The 16,282-nt window shown below is 40.7% G+C and overlaps 1 protein-coding gene across 1 annotated transcript in view; it reads right to left on the bottom strand.

The window, feature by feature from the left end:
* The window catches only part of ADIPOR2 (adiponectin receptor 2), a 70,278-nt gene that overhangs the window by 26,586 nt on the left and 27,410 nt on the right, over positions 1-16,282 (bottom strand). Inside the window, exon 2 of the mRNA XM_055142200.1 lies at positions 12,333-12,579. Coding sequence (XP_054998175.1) covers positions 12,333-12,503 — 171 coding nt within the window. The 5' untranslated portion in view covers positions 12,504-12,579. The remainder of the gene's footprint in view (positions 1-12,332; positions 12,580-16,282) is intronic.

Genomic DNA, 16,282 nt, shown 5'->3' with positions numbered 1-16,282 from the left:
GCCCTTGCTTTTGGGGTGCTGGGAAGTAAGGGCAACTGAGGCTTAAGTCGAGAAAACAGATGTCCAGGAGGTAATATTATCTGGAGTCCATTAACTCCCAAGTTACAAAAGCATGTCTTTTTAACTGTCTTCCTATGTTCACACAAAAAGTAGTTGCTCTGAAGTAACTAACCATGCAAAGGACATTAAGAAGAGAAAAGCAATATTTACAAGTCAGCAGTCTGATCAGGAGCAAAGGTAAATGACAGGTTGGGGGAGCAATCAACAAACCCAAGCTCCCTGTGGCCAGGGAGGAAGGGCAAACCAACGTTATTCTACACAATCCATAATGCCCAAAAGTAGAGCGAATGGGAAATTGCCACTGAGGCAGCGGGAGGGGGATACTGGGGACATTGGTGGTGGAAAATGTAGACTGGCGGAGGGATGGGTGTTCAATCACTTAATGACTGAAACTCAAACATGAAAGCTTTGTGACTGTAGTTAACGGTGATTCAACTAAAAAAAAATCAGACAGACAGACAGACAGACAGACTAGCCACAGAGGCACGCAGGGGTAATGGGAGGGAACCTGGGGGCACTGGTGCTGGGAAATGTACACTGGTGGAGGGATGGGTGTTGGAATACTCTATGGCTGAAATCCAATCATGAACAGCTTTGTAAGGGTCTATCTCACAGTCATTCAATATCAAAGTTTCAGAAAAAAAAATGCTAAGGTGCTGCAGAGACTCACAATTAGAAAATAAAAGTCCAGAAATGGTAGAATACCCAGTCTGGGACAGTGTACTTCGATTAAAATGTATCTGTCTTCATAGGTGTCACTGGGTACTGAGACCTCCCTTCACTGAGTTTATTTGTGAGGACTAAGAGTTAAGGCCTCTAGTATCAACTGACTCTTATCTTGTTCCAGGAAATACAAGCCATCAAGTAATAACTTCATTATTAGCTTTAGGAAATTCTCAAAATTTTATTTAACTGAACAACACACTGCTCAACAACCCCTTAGTACAATAAATTGCTTAACTGGGCAAACTCAGTCAATTATCAAACAAATATTAGCTCACTGAAACCTGCTCCACCAACTCTAAACTATCCTATCACAAACTTTAGCCAATGTCAATAGAATATGTGTGTTAAAAGATCTGACTTCAGTCACTAGAAATCAGTCCCCCAAATCCTATAAATATTCACCAACCTCTACTTTCTAAAATACCCCTAGGACTCTGAAGGTGGTAGTTCACTTGGCTCAGTTCCATCAACAGCTTATTTTGATGAGTCTTTTTGTGGAAGTTGACAACTTGAAAATAGGTTTAAATTTAGACATATGAAATTACTATATAGGTAATGGCATTAGCAAGATGAGAATCACACATATAGGAGTCAGTGGAAATTACTAACTACCAAAGGCATTTATCAAAAATGCCAAAATATTAAGCATTGATTAATGTCTCTTTCCAACAGGATAAGAACATCTAGTTTATAATTTTCATCATTCAGTCTCTCTGCCACTCTCTCATAGATAGATAGATACAGGTATAAATATAGTCGATAGATAGATACAAATATAGATATAGAGGGGCCAGAGCGATAGTAGAGTGGGTAGGGTGATTGCCTTGCACACAGTCGACCCGGGTTCAATCGCCAGCATCCCATATGGTCCCCCAAGCACCGCTAGGAGTAATTCCTGAGTGCAGAGCCAGGAGTAACCCCTGAGCATTAATGGGTATGACCCAAAAAGGGGGAAAAAAAAGGATATATAGATATCTGACTCCAAACCCTACAAATATTCATCCACTTCACTTTTAAACACTACTTGTCTATGTGTGTATACACATACATGTGTGTATATATGTACGTGTATACACATACATTTTAGAGCCACCTGATTTTTATTTTCTAATCTTAACTAAATTTCCAAAGCATATTATTTCCACTATTATACATAAGTAGCATTCTTGGGAGTTTAGATAAAGTACATCAGTTCAACAAATTATCTGGTGGACTAATTTTAAAGGTGGCTCCTAATGGTCTATATGTGAATAAGAATCTACAACAAAAGAAAGCAGCACTTGGGCCTGAGGACAGCACAGCAGGGAGGGCGTTTGCCTTGCACGTGGCAGACTGGATTCGATCCCCGGCATTCCCTATGATCCCCCAGCACCGCCAGGAGTAATTCCTGAGTGCAGAGCCAGGAGTAACCCTTATGCATCGATGGGTGTGACCCAGAAAGCGAGAGAAAAAAAAGGGGGGCAGGACAAGCAACCATAAAGGATCTCCCCCCACCAACTTAATACCTTGAAAATTGAGATGCAAAGTAAAAAACCTTATAAACTAAAGATGAGGCCACTGGTTAGATATCCCTCCTTTGTGTTTTCCCCTAAAAGAAGGTTATAAAATGCTTAACTATAAACTTCAGAAAATTTCAGAAGAGTAGTGGAGTACTAACAACTTCAATCACACACTTGTGTCCCAAACCACCACCACACCCCTCATTCAAAAAAAAAAGACTGTGGATGAAGAGTACTGGGTCAGGTGTCTGAAGAGATGTGTGGATTTTAGTCTCTAATTTCTTTTTTTGCTGTTTATGTTTTCTGAAAGCATCATGCACTTTCTTCTGAGTCTTCACATCTGCTGTACCCTTTACCCAGCTAGCACGCTCCTTAGTCCTTTCTCTTAAGCTAACTATGAAATTCGAATAGTTTTCGTTTACATTTGCTTGTCTGTTTTTGCACCACACCTAGGCAGAGTTCAGGGCTTAGTCCTGGCTCTGTGCTCAGGAGTCACCCTTGACAATGCTCTAGGGAGTGCAGAGTTGGCTGCCTGCACTCTCTCAAGGCTTACAATTCTAGTTTTTCCTGCCACACCACACCCGCCTATAGGTCAAGTTGCTCCCATAGTACCTATACAAATAGCATTCACCACAAATGCGCTGATTTAGCTGTCTGTCTCTCCAACTAGACTAGAAACTGCTTAAATGCAAAGTAATGTTTTGTATTCCCAGATCACAAATAATAGTAAATATAAAATCTACAGGAAAAATATATACATGGACCTACTAAATTAAATAATTCTTTTTCTTTCACTCTTTTTTTGGGGAAAGGGGGGGAGTGTCACACCAGGATGTGCACAGGGCTTACTCAGGCTCTGAGCCCAGAGATCACTCCTGATGGGCGCAGGGGACCACATGGCCATGGTGCCAGGGACAGAGCCCGGGTCAGCAAGGCATTTGCCCCACCCACTGTAATATTATTCTGACATTTTTAGTTCCAAGTCTGGGTACTCAGGAGAAAAAAGGTACTTGGGGGAAAAATGTTGGTACTCCTTAAGAGAAATTAAGGAGGGGCTGAAGTGATAGCACAGCGGGTAGGGCGTTTGCCTTGCATGCGGCCAACCCAGGTTTAATTCCCAGCATCCCATAGGGTCCCCTGAGCACCGCCAGGGGTAATTCCTGAATGTAGAGCCAGGAGTGATCCCTGTGCACCGCCAGTGTGACCTAAAAAGCAAAAAAAGAGAGAGAGAGAGAGAGAGAGAGAGAGAGAGAGAGAGGAGTAGGGGACAAGGATGCACAGGGGAGGTTCTATTTGAAACTCAAAACCCAATAAAAAAGTCAGTACTAAAACTTTTGCAGAAAAGAAGTGTCTAAGTCCAAGGTGGTTGAGACATGGATACATTTACCAGGACTTACTGCAATTTTATCAATTTAGTACTAAGAGGAATGGCAGAATCCCTATTTACTGTGCATCAACTACATGCTAGGCACTGTAATAAAAAAAAAGTGCTTTACCAAAAATCAAATCCTTACAACCACATTTCTTGTCCCACTTCACATGAAAATCCAGATGAAGACAGTAACTAAAAGGCTCGAGAATTTGCATAGTTCTAAGCACTTTGATTCCCAGCCTCACAGAACTATCCTGCATATAGGTACTACAGAAGTGACAAGATCCAAGTTCACTTAAAAAATAAATAAATTCGGGGCTGGAGTGATAGCACAGCGGGTAGGACGTTTACCTTGCACGCGGTCGACCCGAGTTCGATTCCCAGCATCTCATATGGTCCCCTGAGCACCACCAGGAGTAATTATTCCTGAGTGCAGAGCCAGGAGTGACCCCTGTGCATCGCTGAGTGTGACCCCCCCCCAAAAAAAAGAGCATAAATAAATAAATAGATAAATAAATAAATAAATAAATTCAAGATACAAGTTCACTTAAGAGGAAAAGAAATCCTACCTTTTTTTTTCCAAATCTAGTATCTAAAGCATAGCTGTCATAAGTTACATGTCTCTGCTGTTAACGGGGGAAAGGGATCATTTCCTGGTCAGCAATTCCCCTCCTCATTATACAGTTAACAGAAATGCCTCTGCATGCATGCTCATCAGAAGACAAGTTCTAGAATATTCATAGTCACAATGTGCCCAAAACTGGAAACAACCCAGACAACCTTCAAAATTAAGTATGAAATAGTCTCAAAAAATATTATTAAATAATGAAGATAAATAACCTACAATTATACTAAACACTGACAGATTTCACAAACATGCTAAAGAAAGAAACCAGATGCAGTAATACACACGGAATGTTTCCAAAGATGCAAAACATAAACAGGTAAAACTAATCTATGCCACTATCATTCCAGATAATAGGTACCACTAGGAGGAGAACAGGGCAAGTCACTCTGAAACTGATGGTAACACAGGTGTCTCCATTTGCTTTAGTATACATGCACTTTTTCTGCCTGCATAGTACATTTCAATAAAGTTTTTTGTTCTATTTGTTTTGCTTTCTGTTTTCAGTGTGGGTCACCAGTGCTTAGGAGCAACTGCCAGGGAGATGCTTGAGGATTGATCAGGGAACTCTGCACTGACTGGGATCACATGAGTTTCATTCGTGCAAAGCACGTGCTCAAACCCACTGAGTTATCTTCCCAGTCCATTATTCTTTCAAGAATACTTCTATTCAAAAATGTTGGGAAATAATCATCAGAGAGATTCAAGTCCAGGTACCTATGAACCCAAACTCTGCCACCACCACCCTCTTTGAAAAACCAAACTAAGACAAAACCGGCTGGAACAATAGTACCGTGGGTAGGGAACTGCCTTGCAGGCATCAACCTGGACTCTACCCCCAGCATTCCTGGGGATATGAGATGGTCCCCAGAGCACCTCCAGGAGTAATTCCTAAGTGGAGAGCCCAAGAGCAACTCTAGAGCATCACCAGTTGTGACCCAAAAACAAAAATAAATCAAAACCCAAAAAAAAGCGTCATTAAATAAATCAAAGTGATGGTGGTTTCTAAATATACCCATTAAGTAGGCCTACTTAGGAAAAATTAAAACATACAGGGCAGGAGAGTACAGCAGGAAGGCACTTGTCCTGCATGCAGCTGATCCAATTCAATGCCTAGAACCCCAAAGGGTGCCCCAGGGTGATCTCTAGACACAGAGCCAGGAGTATCTAGACCTGAGCACTGCTGGGTCTGGCTGAGGGAGAGAGGAAGGACGGATTTAAACTTTTATAGTTGAGGGGGGGAAAAAGGGACTGGCTGCAGCAGTAGTCGCCCAGTATGTAATGAGGTCCTAGATTCTATTTTGAGCCTACATATGTGTTTGTGTTTTCAGTGAACATGCATATTTGCAGCAAACATACACACATTTCCAATAAATGAGATCAATCACTACATTCATTTATAGTGGGGCAAAAGTTGGAGGTTAAAAAAACTTTATCACTTAGTTCAAAAATTCCTTTTCAATTTAAGAAAAATGAGACCCAAATAAATTTGGAAAACTAGTGAAAGTCACATACCTGTCTGAGAGGAGGACCAGTACTAGGATGAAGGTGTATTCATTCCTTTATTTAGCAATCAAAATATTCCTGAACTATTTTTTATTCCCTTTTGTTTTCAGGCCACACCCAGCGGTACTCAGAGGTTACTCCTGACAAGGCTTGAGGGACCGTATAGGATGCTGGGGGTCCAAACAGGTGAGCCACATGCAAGGCAAGTGCCTTACCTGCTACACCACTGCTCCAGCCCCAGCCTGGACCTCTTCAGTATTCGGCCACAAAGGTGAAAGCATTGTGAGCAGAGACAAACATATCTCAGGAAAAAAAAAAAAAAAGACTGAGGGCCAGAGAAAGAGTACAGTGGGTTAGGCACCTGCCTTCACACAGCCAAGTGCGTATAGTCCCTGAGTACCACCAGGAGTGATCCCTGAGCACAGACCAGAAATAAGCCCTGAGCACTGCCAGGTATGGCCTAAAAGAACAAACAAAAAAAAATTGGGGGGGGGAGGGTAAAAGTCTAATAGGAATATAAAAACAACAATCTCCACATCAGTATCACTCAACCAGGGCACATACAGCCCACCTCGTTGGCCCCCGGGATATTCCAAGGAGTCACAAGTAAAAACCACGTAAATGGGGTTGAAGCAACAGTCTGGCGAGTAGGGTGCTTGCCTGGCACACGGGCAGTCAGTCCAAGTTTGCTCCTAAGCACCTCACACAGTCCTTGAGCCACCAGGACTGATCCCTGGGCAAAGGGCCGAGAGTAAGCTCTGAGCACCATCAAATGTGGCCCCCAACTTTTTTTAAAAAATAGCATAAATGGGGGTCACAGGAAAAAACAGATTGCAGGAAGCATCCCAGTTTGAAAATGTTGAGAAAAAGAGTGACTTTGGATTGGATGATCTGCCTTTCAAAGGTAAAATGTGTTTTCTTTTCACACAAACATACACATCCAGTGATGTGCTATATCTAACATTTACTAAATACAGCAGATCTTCAAATATGTTATTTTGTTATAATTTGGGGCAGGGGGAGAAAAACCATGGTTGACATAGAATTAAATGACCTTATCCAGTGGTGCTTAGGACTAACTCTGGCTCTGCGCTCAGGGAACACTCCTGGAGGGGCTCAGGTGACCATACAGAGGCTTGGGAATGGAACTTGAGTCAGTCACATGCTAGTCCAGTGCCCTACCCACTGTACTGTAGTTTCATCCCCAAAAGGTCATATGATTTAAGGAATCTGTTAGTTCGGCCACAGAGACAGCGAAGCAGGCTGAGCAAACGCTCTGCCTGTGAAACACAAAGACTGATCTCTGGCACTACATGGTCGCTCCAACACTGCTGGAGTGAACCTGAGCACAAGGTGGGCACGGATGGCACTGCTGGGTGAGGCGTCATAAACAAGCATATAAAAATAAATAAAAGAATCTGTTGGTAAACACTTATACAAAAAGATGTATTACTCTGTAGCTTAATTTTATAAAGTGAGAATTTCATTAAACTTGTTGCCTTGATCTGACTTTAAAAAAATAATAATAATAATGACACCTTGTTTCTTTTCCATTCTACTTCTATCACTACACAAGCCTGGCATGTTCATGAAACTAGAGCCTACGGGGAAGTGAGCACCATACTGTGAAAGAAGCCCATGCAGCTTGGAAAGCTCTACGGAACAGAGTGACAGGGAGAGGGTTAAGGGCTTTGCCTTACACACAGCTGGCCTGAGCCTGGTCCCCAGCACCACGTACGGTTCCAGGAGCATAGCCAGAAGTGATCCCCAAGGAGAGAGCCAGGAATAAGTCCTGAGCAATACCTAATGTGTTCCACCCCACTAAAAAAGGGACAAGTGGGAGAGAATACTATAGGAAATACATGCAAAATCATTGGAAACATAACACTGCATCATGATACATTAGCTTCGTTTGCTTTTAAAACTAGGGCCTGCATGATAATATCGCCGGTAGGGTGCTTGTCGTGCATGGAAGCGACCAAGATTTGATTCCCAATACCTCATATGGTCCCCACCCCCTGGGAGTAACCCCAGAGCACAGAGCCAGGAGTAAGCCCTGAGCAACACTGGGTATGGCCAAAAAAATAAATAAAATTAAATAAACAAAGGCCAATGAAAGGTTAAAATGCATGCACATGAGGCTAACAGAAAACGAGGCACACAACTGTAACTACAAAGCACATACACACACCACACACAAACAGTACCAACTGTTCAATCAAATCTCCAAGTTTAACATCAATATTCTTGCAAAAGGTTTGGAACTTGTGTCAATCTGGTGCCAATTCCAACTATAAAGGCGGCTTTGTCCTGCAGACAGCGCAGTCAGAAGACCAGCAGCACATGCTCTCATTTAGCCATGTGACACGCTAAGCTTTCTAAATCATTATCCACTTTCAAACAGAGGTTATCTGTTCTTACTACTTCAAAATGCAGTTTGAGAAGCAAATGAGATAATGTTTGTAAAAGTGCCACATACAAAATCCAAAGCATTACTAGATTTATAAGAATACATTCTATGAGGCCGGAGCAATAGTACAGAGAGTAGGGCCAGGAGTAATTTCTGAGCGCAGAGACAGAAGTAACTCCTGAGCATCGCTGAGTGTGACCCAAAAAGCCCAAAAATTAAATAAATAAATAAATAAATAGATAGATAGATAAATAAATAAATAAATAAACCTTCTTAGTTCCTAAAAAATATCCCTTTCTTTACTAGCTCACATGATTATTCTACTGAACTCTAAAGTTAGCAACAAGGGACAGTACTGTCTATAGATTACATGCAGAAGAGAGGATACAAAGACTAGAAAGCAAGGGCTAAGAAATACCAAGCAGAAGAATGTTACTGCCTCCCATGGTGGGGGGGAGGTAGAACCCGCCCTGCTCCCCGTCCAGACCAGACCCTGAGCGGCCCGCCACAAACCGCTCCTCCACTCTTGAACGGCCATGATCCCAGAGGCACACAAACCAATCTCGGAACCCAGCGGCTGCTGGCAGAAATACCTCTGGACTTAATTACTAAAATGCCAGAATTCCAAAACCCCACAGTCACTGTCCTGGCCGTGCGACATCATATGCTCTTCATTATCAGTAACAGAAAACAAATTATCTAAGATGCCTTTTTGGCAGGTCTGACTGTTGGGGGAAAATTCCAAATAATAATAGTGAGTTTTCTGTCAGAAATTGAATGAATGTAATCAAAATAAAGAGAGAGTAAAATGAAAATCATCTGCCACACAGGCAGGGTAGAAGGTGGGGTATACTGGGGCTCTTGGTGGTGGAACATGTGCACTGGTGAAGGGACGGGTGTTTGATGACTTTGATCATTGTATGACTGAGACTTAAACCTGAAAGCTTTGCAACTGTTCTCACTGTGATTCAATTTTTAAAAAAATACAAATATTACCTTTATGATATTTATGATAGCATTATGATATGAGACTAACACCCAAGGACAGTAGAAACAGGGCCAGGAAGACTGCTCCACAGCTGGAAGCCTTCCTCATGAGCTGGGGAAGAAGGCACCAGCTCACAGAGAAGGGACCACTGAGTCAATGATAGTTGGAGGGATCGCTCGGGATGCGAGATGTGTGCTGAAAGTAGATAAAGGACCAAACAAAAGGACCAAACTCTCACGATATGTATTGCAAACCATAATGCCCGAAAATAGAGAGAGTAAGAAGGAAATTGCCATAGAGGCAGGGGGTAGGGTGGGGTGAGGTGGGTATGACGGGAAGGATACTCGGGACATTAGTGGTGAGTATTCTGTACACTGGTGGAGGGATGGGTGTTCAATCATTATATGACTGAAACCAAATCATGAAAGCTTTGTAACTATACCTCACTATATTCATTAAAAACTATATTCATTAAAAAAAGTTAAATTTTTTTAAAAAAATTAAGATTAGCATTATGAATTGAAAATGGTTAACAAAAATACAGTGTAGTATGCAGATGTGACTCTGACATAAAAAGTGTTGAATGAGCACATCTTAAACACTAAGATATGTTTTATTATCTCATAGCTAAATTATGATTGCTGATATAAACAGAACAAGTGGCATTTTTAAATCTCTGATTGGCTAACCTATGATTCCTTCAAGCTTTCAAATTTCTTATAGTCAATAAATAAGCACATAGTTTTAAATACAGTAAAAACCATTACAGAATAATCATACAGTGATAGTTATGTCTACTCAACATCTCTTCTAGGATGACTTGTGAGTCCCAAGCCTCAGGTCAGGGAAGCGGTGCAGTGGTAGAATCTTGCCTTGAATGTGAGGTCCTAGGTTTGATCCCTGGTACCAACAACAACAAAAAAATCTGTCTCTATTCTAAAGCAGAACTCCAGCCTTTAAACCTGGATGGGGATCCTCTCACCTAACCAATCTCAGCTTAGCTCCATTTAAATATCCAGCAATCATCCAGTCTTCTTTTTTTTTCCATGCACTCCACATCTAATCATGAAATCCTGATGACCTGACAAAAATATACCCAGAATTCATTTAGTTTTGCTACGATTACCCTGTATTAAGCCAACACTATCACTTACCGAGAACATTCTACAAGGTTCCTATGCTTCCCATTCCATATCTTATAACCCATTATCCACATCCAGAGTGATCACTTAGAAATCATTAGTAATCCCTCCTTTCTGCTTAAACACATTAAAGGGGATACACTTTCCTGTGGGCTTTATTAAACTAAAACCTACGCTCACTCCTACACACCTATATGATCGGTCCCTGCTGAACCCAGTGACATCATCTTAAATCTTCCCCCTCTTTTCGGGTGTTATTTGGAGGAGTGGGGAGGGTTGGGCATCTGAGCGAGAAGGTCAAACCAGAGTCCGCCACATGACCCCTTTCCTCTAGATTCTTCCCTAGCCTTCATTCAATTCTTTAAAACAGAGAGGTGGGGGTGGGGGGCAGAAGACAGGAAGAAAAGGGAATACTTACTCTCACCTTTGGCTCTCTGACCAGCTCTGTTCCCTCTACCTGGAAATGCTTTTCCCCAGGTCCTTGCATGGCAGGTTTCTTATCATTCATGCCTTTCACCTCAAACTGCTCTCTTTTAAGAGGCCTTACTTTAGCTCCATATCTAAATTATTAACGTGGGGGGAGGGGGTTTTAGGGGGGTGCAAAGAGCACGGAAAAGAGCAGAAGAAGAAATAAGCAAAGAACAAAGGATTTTTAGGGCAGTAAAACGACTCTATTAACACCATAATGGTGGTTCTATGTCATTATACATTTTCCACCCCCATAAAATGTACAACACCAAAAGTGAACTATAGACTTTAGATGATTACGTGCTTATTCAGCAATTAAGAGCAAAGGTACACTTTGCCAGAGGATGTTCCTCTGCAGGAACAGTAGCACAGAATCTGAGGAGAATCACTCGATTTTGCCTCAATTTTGCTGCAACTCTGTAAATATGCTCTAAAAAAAAATGAAGCCCTAATAAAAACTAAAAAATTTTAAGAGTGACCTTTGGATACTGCATGCTTTTTAGCTCTTAGCATATATTATGCCTGTAATTATCTTATTGTTATGTATTTAAGAGTTTTATGTGGGGCCGGAGTGTTAGTACAGAGAGTTGGGTGTTTGCCTTGCACACACCCAAGCCAACCCAGGTTCGATACCGGCATCCCATTTGGTCCCTTGAGCACCACCAGGAGTGATTCCTGAGTACAGAGATAGGAATAAGCTCTGAGCATAGATGGGTGTGACCCAAACACTGCCCCCCAAAAAACTTTTTTAATTAAAATGTATCTCATATGTTATGCACATACATGTATACTGAAGACCAAAAAGTTCCATCAAATAACAGTAAATGTGCAAAGCTACATAAACCTCAATACTTTCATTTTACTGGTTTTTTGGACAGTGCTTGAGTATACCAAAATTAATTTCACAAACCACCAATGGACATAGCCTATAGCTTGAGAAAAACTGTAGTACAGCCACAACATTGAACTCATACTATGTAATTCCAAGATTCCAAAAGCATACAGAAAAATACTGTTAACAGTACCTTTCTGATATCCTTTACAGATACTTTACTTTTCCCCTCTAGGTACCTATAACATGAATAATTTAAAAGCTGCTCTTTTCTCTAGGAAGTACAAGAAAAGATTAGAATCTGCTTTGTTTCTCAGGCATTGACTGGATGGAGATAAGCCACATCTGTAGAACAGTATGCAATCAGAATTTTTCCAAAAATATAAATGAAAATGCCAAAACCAAAGCACTCTCCCAAATATAAAGGTTACAAAAATCCTTTCCCTTTTGCAAACAAGACAATGCAAATTATGTATGATTTTAGGTGCCAGCAGCAAAAAACAACTATGAAAGCAAATAAAACCTAATTTAAGAATAAGAAACATCAAGTTACCTTGAACAAAATAATTTATACGTATGCTCAAGCTTCCTTTCAAAATCCCATCCCCCTATTCCAACAATGTTCACATGTATTTTTTAATATCCTCCCTCTGACACACTCCCGTAAATTTTTGTTTCATTTACCACCCTTCCGCTTCACTTACTGTTTTATGATGGGAAGACAGAACAGATGGCTCTAAAATGGGCTCCAAATCTCCCTGGTGGTTGTCATTATCACCTCTCCTTGTACCATCAAGTTGGTGACCTTTTCTGAGCCTTATATCTGGCTCTGGAGTCCTGCTGCACCCCAATCGGTTTTCTGCTGTCTCGTTCATGGGATATCCAAGACTTTTTTACAAAGAGGTCTTTCTGTCCCTTCTTTCTGGGAAGATGAACTTCTAGAACTTGATCCTACGGAGAAGAGTTTTGAATAAATGAATTAAATGAACACATAACTATAAACTCAAATTACAGAATTAAGAATAATAAAGAAATGATGCATAAAACCTTTTTGTTTGCTGATTATTATTCTCTTTTGGGCCACATATGGCATGCTCATGGGTTAGTCCTGAGTCTGCTCAGGAATCACTCCTGACAGTGCTCGGGAGACCGACCATCTGGGATCCAGTATTGAACCCGAGTTAGCCATGTGCAAGTAAATGCCCTACCCACTGTACTATCTCTCAGACCCTTATACGGTGATTAAAAAGTATCAAAATCTAATCCTAATAAACAAAACAGGGTATAAGGCAACATGCAAAGATCCACCTATTATAAAACTGTCATAATGATAAAAATATGTAATGCCTTATAATGGAATGTATATTAATGTAAATAATACTAACCTGTCGTAATATCTAACATAACAATCACATATTGAAAAAATTACTGAAAAATATTCAACACTGTGTTCTCAGTTCAGAAGTATATAAAGAACATGGCAATGGTCTAGGGTCTGAAATGAGAAGACATTTCTTGTATCTTCATTCTTTTTTAAACTACACAGCATATAGTACTTTTCCAATTGAGAAACATACTTAACCACTGGGCTGGAGCAATAGCACTGCGGGTAGGGCATTTGCCTTACATGCAGCCAACCCAGGTTCAATTCCTCCACCCCTCTCAAAGAGCCCGGCAAGCTACCAAGAGTATCTCGCCCGCACAACAAAGCCTGGCAAGCTACCCGTGGTGTATTCGATATGCCAAAAACAGTCACAACAAGTCTCACAATGGAGATGTTACTAGTGCCCACTCGAGCAAATCGATGAGCAATGAGGGATGACAGTGACAGTGACAGTATCTTAACCACTGGAAGAAACAGCTGTGGATTTATGCATTATTAAAGAGTCTGACAAAACCTTCTCAAACAAAGCTCAATTAAAACTTACTTTAAAAAAATTTTATGTATATTTATTTAAGGGGCTGGAGTGATAGCATCAACGGGTAGGGCGTTTGCCTTGCACACAGCCAACCCGGGTTCTATTCCCACATCCGTTATGGCCCCCAGCATCCTTTATGGGCCCCCCCAGCACCGCCAGGAGTAATTCCTGAGTGCATGGGCCCGGAGGAACCCTTGTGCATCATCAGGTTTAACCCCAAAAGGCAAAAGAAAAAAAAAAAAATTAATCAAGACTATGTTTATTCCTACTTCAAAGATAAAGGAATCAAAATTTACCAAGATGCTTTCCATAAAACAGAATAGATTTCTATAATATTACTGATAATATTTTACATTCCAATTATTTAATATCTGACATCTCATGTTAATTTCATTAATCTTAAAGATAATTAGGAGCATTACTCCAGCTTTGAGTTTCTGATTAAAGAATAATTAATTTAAAAATTAGTATTAGAAAAATATCATTTTGATATTCTGAATTGTAAAAAAAGAAACCTTGCATGCTTTTTGCATTAAATTGATTTTCAAGTGTTTACCTATACGATATTGTAAGCTGAAAGCATTATTTATTGGTGAATAATGTATATATAATTCCCTCTCCAAGAAATATAAGTGAAATAAGTTAAAAAGTACTTTGAGCCACGGTCAGTCATGTGGCTGATCAAGTGACTTACACCCTGCACTATCCAACCAGATAGCGGCAAACTGAAAAGAAGTATTTTATAAATCACATGCCTAAATTACATCGAAAACAAGGTCAGCAAAACCCTTCACGATATTGAAGATAAAGGTATCTTCAAAGATGACATGGAACTAAGCAACCAAGTAGAAACAGAGATAAACAAATGGGACTACATTACACTAAAAAGCTTCTGCACCGCAAAAGACACAGTGACCAGAATACAAAAGCAATCTACAGAATGGGAAAGGATATTCACCCAATACCCATCCGATAAAGGGCTGATATCAAGGGTATATAAAGCACTGGTTGAACTCTCCAAGAAGAAAACATCCAACCCCATCAGAAAATGGGCCGAAGAAATGAACAGAAACTTTTCCAAGGAAGAGATACGGAATGGCCAAAAGGCACATGAAAAAATGCTCTGCATCACTAATCATCAGGGAGATGCAGATCAAAACAACCATGAGATACCACCTCACACCACAGAGAATGGCACACATCCAAAAGAACAAAAGCAACCGCTGTTGGAGAGGATGTGGGGAGAAAGGGACCCTTCTACACTGCTCGCGGTAATGCCGACTGGTCCAGTCCCTTTGGAAAACAATACCGACGCTTCTCAAAAAATTAGAAATTGAGCTTCCATTTGATCCAGCAATACCACTTCTGGGAATATATCCTAGAGAAACAAAGTATAGTCGAAATGACATCTGCACTTATATGTTCATCGCAGCACTGTTTACAATAGCCAGAATCTGGAAAAAACCCGAGTGCCCGAGAACAGATGACTGGTTAAAGAAACTTTGGTACATCTATACAATGGAATACTATGCAGATGTTAGAAAGGATGAAGTCATGAACTTTGCATATAAGTGGACCAACATGGAAAGTATCATGCTAAGTGGAATGAGCCAGAAAGAGAGGGACAGACATAGAAAGATTGCACTCATCTGTGGAATATAGAACAACAGAGTAGGAGACTAATACCCAAGAATAATAGTATATAAAACCAGGAGGTTGGCTCCATGGCTTGGAAGCTGGCCTCACACGCTGGGGGAAAGTCATCCCAGATAGAGAGGGGAACACCAAGTAATATGTGATTGGAGATCCTGCGCGGGAAGGGAGATGCGTGCTGAAAGTAGACTAGAGACTGAACAGGATGACCACTCAATACCTCTATTGCAAACCACAACACCCAAAAGGAAAGAGATATCAAATTAGAATGCCCCGCCACAGAGGCGGGGTGGGGTGGGGGGGGCTGGGATTGGGGGGGTGGGAGGGATACTGAGTTCATTGGTGGTGGAGAATGGACACTGGTGGAGGGATGGGCTCTCAAACATTGCATGAGGGAAAAACAAGCACGAAAATGTGTGAATCTGTAACTATACCCTCACTGTGACTCACTAATTAAAAAATAAATAAATTTAAATAATAAAAAAATCACATGCCTAAAGAAAAAGAACTACTGTCTAAATTGTGTAACAACACTCAGATTCTTAACAGTATGAAAAATTAACATTCTAACCAGAAAAAAATAACAAGCAATTATTTCAAAGAACATATACAGGTGGAAAATATGACATAAGAAAGATCATCAACAATATTAGTCATCAGAAAAATGCAATTAAATTCACAGAGACATCACTACAAATCTAATCAGCTACAACAGCTATATTGTAAATAGCAGCTGACTTCTGGTATGACCAGTATGAGAAGTTCCAAGCAGAAGTCAATTTATTAGAGAAAGGTTTTTAAGTAGTCTTTATAAATACAGTAAAGAAAAGCATAAAAAGGCATGCTTGGTTTTTGAAACCCGTGGTCTCTTTTAAACACCGTGTTCTCCTCTACTGTTCCTTCCAGACCCATGTTTCTCTTGAACATGTATCTCTCACTCTCTCTCCCTCATCCACTCATGTATCTCTAAATTTCTTTCAATAAAAACTATTTTGCTGACAGGGCCTGAAATAAAGTATAGTGGGGAGGGCACTTGCTTTGCTTACATTCGACCCATTTCCCATATGGTCTCCCGAGCACCA

The sequence above is a fragment of the Sorex araneus genome, chromosome 6 (assembly GCF_027595985.1).
Source record: "Sorex araneus isolate mSorAra2 chromosome 6, mSorAra2.pri, whole genome shotgun sequence".
NCBI classification, from domain to species: Eukaryota; Metazoa; Chordata; class Mammalia; order Eulipotyphla; family Soricidae; genus Sorex; species Sorex araneus.
The sequence above is the reverse complement of the archived record's forward strand: the minus strand, read 5'-3'. Positions and strand labels throughout refer to the sequence as shown.